This window comes from Lynx canadensis, chromosome F1 (genome assembly GCF_007474595.2).
Source record: "Lynx canadensis isolate LIC74 chromosome F1, mLynCan4.pri.v2, whole genome shotgun sequence".
Lineage (NCBI taxonomy): Eukaryota > Metazoa > Chordata > Mammalia > Carnivora > Felidae > Lynx > Lynx canadensis.
The window spans coordinates 25,941,314-25,947,164 of record NC_044319.2 but is presented as its reverse complement, the minus strand read 5'-3'; the positions used below and the strand labels follow the sequence as shown (position 1 = coordinate 25,947,164).

General features: G+C 54.9%; 1 protein-coding gene across 1 annotated transcript; it reads right to left on the bottom strand.

Moving 5' to 3' along the window:
• Nucleotides 1-296: 296 nt before the first annotated feature.
• On the bottom strand, nt 297-2,003 carry ZNF648 (zinc finger protein 648). Its single transcript, XM_030302946.1, has one exon. It carries the CDS (start codon nt 2,001-2,003, stop codon nt 297-299), a length of 1,707 nt encoding a protein of 568 aa, XP_030158806.1.
• Between the last annotated feature and the right edge of the window lie 3,848 nt (nt 2,004-5,851).

Sequence of the window (5,851 nt, the reverse complement as noted above, 5' to 3'; positions counted from 1 at the left end):
TTGACCAGCTCTTGCCACTTTTTCTTATCCTTTTCCAATGGAATATGACCTCTGAGGTTCAGAAGACTGACATGAAGCCACACACAGGGATACCAGCCCTCCTGTTCGTTTTTACACAAAGAGACCAAACATACAAATCAAATGGATCACCCCATGGCCGGCGACCCGCTGGGAGAAATGGCTGACCAGTGGGGCGATGTGACAATACCATGTGAACGGGCTTGCCCACGGAGGAGGGTTCCAGGTAATGAGGTCGACAGTGTCTTCACCGTCCTGAGAGCTAGCTGACAGAGCCCTCACTCATCAGAGGAGGAGGGGATGGGCTCCTTCTTGCCGGCACTGTGCTTAGCTCGGTGCCGCTGGAGATGATTGGACCTGGTGAAGGCCTGGCCGCAGTCCTCACACTGATAGGGCCTCTCCCCGTTGTGCACCCGAATGTGCTGGGCCAGCTCGGAGGCAATGCGGAAGGCCCTGCCGCACTCGGCGCAGAGGAAGCCCTTCTCCCCAGAGTGAATCTGCTGGTGCCGCTTCAGGGTGGAGGAGCGGGCAAAGGCCTGGCCACACTGGGCGCAAGGAAAGGGCCTCTCGCCGGTGTGGATGCGCTGGTGGCGCACGAGGCGCGAAGGCTGCGCGAAGGCCACGCCGCAATCCGCGCACTTGAAGGGCCTCTGGCCGGTGTGCAGGGTCTGGTGCTCGATCAGGTTGGAGGATTTGGTGAAGCACTTGCCGCAGGTGGGGCAGGGGAAGGGCCGCTCGCCCGAATGCACGCGCTGGTGTTCCATCATTCGGCTGGCCACCGCGAACTCCCTGTCGCAAGCCGGGCAGCGGAAGGGCTTCTCGCCCAGGTGCGTGCGTTGGTGGCGCAGCAGCGACAGCGGCTTGTTGAAGGTCAGGCCGCACTCCGCGCACGGGAAGGGCTTGTTGTTGCTGTGCATGTTGCGCTGGTGTTTGCGCAGGTCGGAGGAGCGCACGAAGGCCTTCCCGCAGTCCGGGCAGGGGTAGGGTTTCTCGCCTGTGTGGGTGCGGATGTGCTTGCGGTGGTCCGAGGACCAGGTGTAGGCCTTGTCGCAGAAGGGGCACCGGTAGGGTCGCTCGCCCGTGTGCAGGCGCCGGTGCTGCTGGAGCGTGCCCCGGTGGGAGTAGGCCTTCCCGCACAGCTCACAGGCGTAAGGCTTCGTGCCTCGGGGCTGCGATGGGCTCAGCAGGCTGCCGGACTTCTGGAAGGCCCTTCCTCCTCGCAGACACTTGTAGGGGTGCGCCTCCCTTTGCCCACCCTCACACGTGCCCTCGGGATTCTGGCCCTTCCTGCCCATCCGCGCTTTGGCCTTCAGCGCTGCTGCCAGGCCGGCTGGGGAGGCCGATCCCCGCGCTGGTGTGCGAGTCTCCTGCGTGGGGAGGTCCCAGCTGCCACCGGGCTTGGGGAAACGCATGAGAGAGGAGTGGTCTGGGGTATCGACACCCCTCTGTGCACAGAAATACCTTCCAGTATCAGGGAAGCTGGATGGGACACCCAAGGCAGCGTCCAGGTTTTCCGTGGAGTCTCCGTCAGCACCTGAAGGTAGTGAGTCCCTAAGCGGTTGCGCTGGACCTAACAACTTGTGTGAGGGGTCACTGGGGACGGTCCCCGGAGCTACGCCTGCCCCAGAGGAGTCCTGGGTCCGGGTGATCTTTGACCCATCTCTCCCCCAGCTGGCCTTCTTCCGAGGCACCCCCATCGGTTGCTTCCCCGGGCTCCCAGAACTAAAGGAACCAGAGAATCTCTCTTCCTCACTGGATGGATGATCCCATGGCAAGTCAGGATTGTCTTGAGTCACTTGGGGGCTGCTTCTTGGACAGGCCTGGTGGTCATGGCCCCTAGGGCTCCCTTTGTCTCCTGCCTCCCCACCGTCCTCATCCTCACTCTCTAAGCTCATGCTCAGCATCCGGGGGTCATGAGCCTCCCCGGTCAAGCTGCAAAGAGGAGACACCTTGCCCCACCTGTCCTGGGGGTCCACCTGTGTCATGATGTTCAGGCACTTCTATTCCTGCTCCTCCTAGACAGAACCTTTGCTTGGCTCAGGATACCTGCAAAAAAGGGAGGTATGAAGAGAAATCGCAAAGAATGTACTTCATCACCTTCATGGCCACGGGGACTGAGGTTCTCCCTACAGGTCTCTTTCCAGCTGGTAGCTGTGCTTGGCACATTGTCGCTCCTCACTGGCAAGGGGGAGCTGGGCCCTCCCGAAAAACCCACACGGCCATCCTTAATCACTTTAATGGTCCACTTGCCAGAAGCCCCAGGAGAGCATGTTGTCAGGGGTGGCAAGGGCAGGATATTTGCCCAGTGCCAGCTGGGCCCTGCCCTGTCCAGGGGGCTCAAACCCCAGCTGCTGGCCAGGTGGCTTCTCTATGAGCTCGGGGGAAGACTAGAAGACAGGGCAGGAAGCAAGGTCTTGGCCTCCTCAGGCTTCTTAAACTGTTGGCCCACCTGGGAAGCTGAAAACCAGGCTGGCTCCTGATGTCCCTGCCACGTGTCCAAGTCTGCCATCTCTCGGTGGCGTCAGCTCGGACTACCTCCCAGGCTCCGGGCTGTGAGGCCACGTCCTCCAAAGATAAGGAGCAGCCACTGGGAGAATGCAGGTGGGTCAGGAAGGTGGGTCAGGACGTACCCAAGAAGATACCCAGCCGCCCCTCCCTGCTTAAACAGAGCTTCTCAGGCCTTTGCCATAAAGAGCCCCTAGCTGCTGGGGAGGCAGTGAACATATGCACCCTGGGTGGGGGGGGTGCTTGTAGAAACTTGAACTATCCTTAAAATGTCTTAGCCCTGAGTGTTGTATGTAAGCAACGAACCACGGGAATCTACCCCCCAACACCAAGAGCACACTGTATACAATGTATGTTAGCTCACTTGACGATAAATTATATTTAAAAAAATACATTGCTTCATCTTAAACAGTCATGAGAATTTACATTCTATGTCATGTTGATTTTTTTGTTTAACATATCTCATTTTTATGTATTCTTACGGAAATAGTTTTATTGAAGTGTAATTGACATACAATGTTATATTTACATATTTCTAATTTAAGTAAATCATATACACATGTATATATGTATTTATACACACATTTACCCTGTTTCTTTTTCTTTTCCACTAAATACTGTCTTTTTTTTTTTTCCAAAGATCGTGTTTTAAGTTACCTTTGGTTTAAATGTTTAACTTTTCCCCCTTAAACATGCAATATTTATCCCATGGCCTCATGTGTTTCTGGCAAACCCCATATGCCCCCAGGGATGCATGTACCCCGATTTGAGAAGCATAGACTTAAGGTTTTGAGAGCAAGGCATGAGACAAGGAAGCCATTGAGTTTTGTTTTCTGAGTGATTTTATTTTAGCTTGAAGACACAGAGAAAGCCTGCCGGGGTTGGCTTACTAAGGATTGTTTGTGTGAGTGACACATTTTACAGGAGCCGCTGGAGTGAGAAGCGGGCTCCTGCAGGCCCGGGGGCAGGGAGCAATTTCAGACCAGAGGGCTGAGTTTGCTTTTGTCTGGAGGCAACCTTCTGGGACTCTCAGAGGGGATAATGCTAGCAGTTCCACTTTCTGGGCAGACATTATGAGCCAGACAGAATGCTGAGCACCTCATAAGCATGATTTCATTTATTCTTTCCAGCAGCCTTTAAGAGGAATGCTGTTACTGTTAATCTTTCCATTTTACAGACCAGGAAAGTGAGGGTTAATGAGGTTTCCTACCTGCCCAAGACCACACTGCTCATAGACAGCAGCCCTGAGGCTTCTCTTTAACTTGAGGCCATCATGTTACACCCTGAGCCTTAGGGCCTACCTCCCAGATGTGGCCTCCAGACTGAGGCCTCCCTGGGGCAGGGCCCTGCCCAAGAGCAGCCACAGCGTCCTGGGGGAGAGCCACTGCTTTCTGTAGGCATCAAAGCGCCTTGTGTTTTCCAGGCCAAGGAACCTTGGCTCCGGGGCCCCACCACTGGGCTCCTCCCTGCTCGTGTTGACCCAAATTGCCCTCGGCAGAGAGAGGCCAGGACACATGCTGTGGAGACTGTTGCCTGGGGTGGTCAAGAGTATTAGTCACTATTTACTTTCAGAAAGCTCCTTCTTTCCTCCTCCGCCCACCTCCCACTTCCCACCTCCCACCTCCCACCTTCCACCTTCCACCTTCCGCGTCTAGGGCGGGATAAGAGGAGTGATCTGTGCACTTGGTGTGGCTCCAGTGTGCTCCCCCTATGGCAGGAGGCATTCTATTACCCCAGCAAAGAGTAGTCATTCATTCAGCAGATGTGTATCAAACTCAAAAGCATATGCTTGTGCATCAATTAGGGTCTCAGAGCCTTGTTTTTCTTCCTCTGAAAGATGGAAGGTAATACCCCTACTGTGTAGTCTGTGGGAAGCTCCTGCATGCAGCTGGCATTCAATGACTAGCGCATTGTCCCTTGTACCATGAGCTCCTCTGCACCCAAGCGGGACTTCTGGGAGGTGTCTAGATGGACAGTCATAGTTTGGTGGTCAAGGTTCACACAATAAAGTCATGTCCTAGCCCCAGCTCATCAAACTGTCCTTCCCCCAGCTCCTGCCTGATCATAATCCCAGTTATTGTGTGTGTGTGTGTGTGTGTGTGTGTGCGCGCTTATAGGAGGGGAGCAAACCGGGGGAACCCTCACCTTGTACCTGGAAGCCGCAGACAGAGGGAGCACATGGTGCAATGGTGGCTGGGGTTCAGCATCTAATGTCCCTTTGTGACCTGAAGCCAGGGACCACTCCCTCCCTCAGACCTCTCTGCTCTATTCCCATTACCATGTCAGAGCATTACCATGTCATGGCTAGCATATCCCTCGAAAGGAAACCAGGCTGGATGTATTTTCAGCACACTGGTTCTTAGAAGAGTGTGTGTGTGTGTGTGTGTGTGTGTGTGTGTCTAGTCAGTAGAAGGGTCACAGCACAGGCCAGCATGCCCGATCAGGGACGGTGGTCCACCAGCAGGGACAGCAAAGGGATGCTGGATTTGATTGAGATAGACTTCTTAAGCTTCTTTCTTTCTCTGGGACAACACTCTGTGCACGTTCATACGGAACTGCTTGCAGACCTCTTACTTTGCCCGCCCCCAACCCCCCTCCAGCACACAGACCCTGTTTTACATACGTGTCTCGTTCCCCTTCTTCTGGGCCACAGGTGAGCCTCCTCAGGGCACGCTCCGCCAGCTCACAGCTTCTCAGAAGCCTGACAGGAGATTGTCTTTTCAGGTGGGGAGTCCCTCCCCTGTCTGAAGCCACAGCCCTAGGGAATATATCCTGTTTTCTTCCTTCTGTAGCTTCCAGAGGTTCTCTCTTGACCACCAAGAAGACCGACAGGAAGGCAGGGGCCCAGGGGAGGGCTTTCTGGCAAAGCCTACACAAACATTCCTGGTCTGGAAGAACACTGATGCCATGGTGTGGCGGGTGCCTCTGCTCTCCAGATCTGCTGACCCCCAGAGGCTGTCAGAGCACAGCCCTGCCCTGGAACTCCCACCACACTTGCCGGCCAGAAGTGGCCCAAATGTAAGCCTTACTTACCTCAGACAGGGACACCTTGTAGAAGCCTGGCCTGAGGGCTTGTTCTGGCGCTGGCCCCTGCCCCTCTTCCTACTTGCCTTCTATAGATTAGTTAGGTAATCTTATAGATAGTAACTTATCAATAAGGTAACTTATCGATAGTTCTGGGTCCATCCCCGGGCAGCCACCTCCCGCCTTCTCCTCTGCCTTCAGGCCTTGCTCTCTACCTCTGGCTCTGACACAAATAGTTGCTTACCTGGGAAATGCACACAGCTGCGTGGGTCCCCCACCCTGACTTCTGTCACATGTGGCCTCT

Bases quoted from the DNA above. Each gene is read 5' to 3' on its own strand.
- ZNF648 (XM_030302946.1), bottom strand. From the start codon at position 2,003: ATGACACAGGTGGACCCCCAGGACAGGTGGGGCAAGGTGTCTCCTCTT.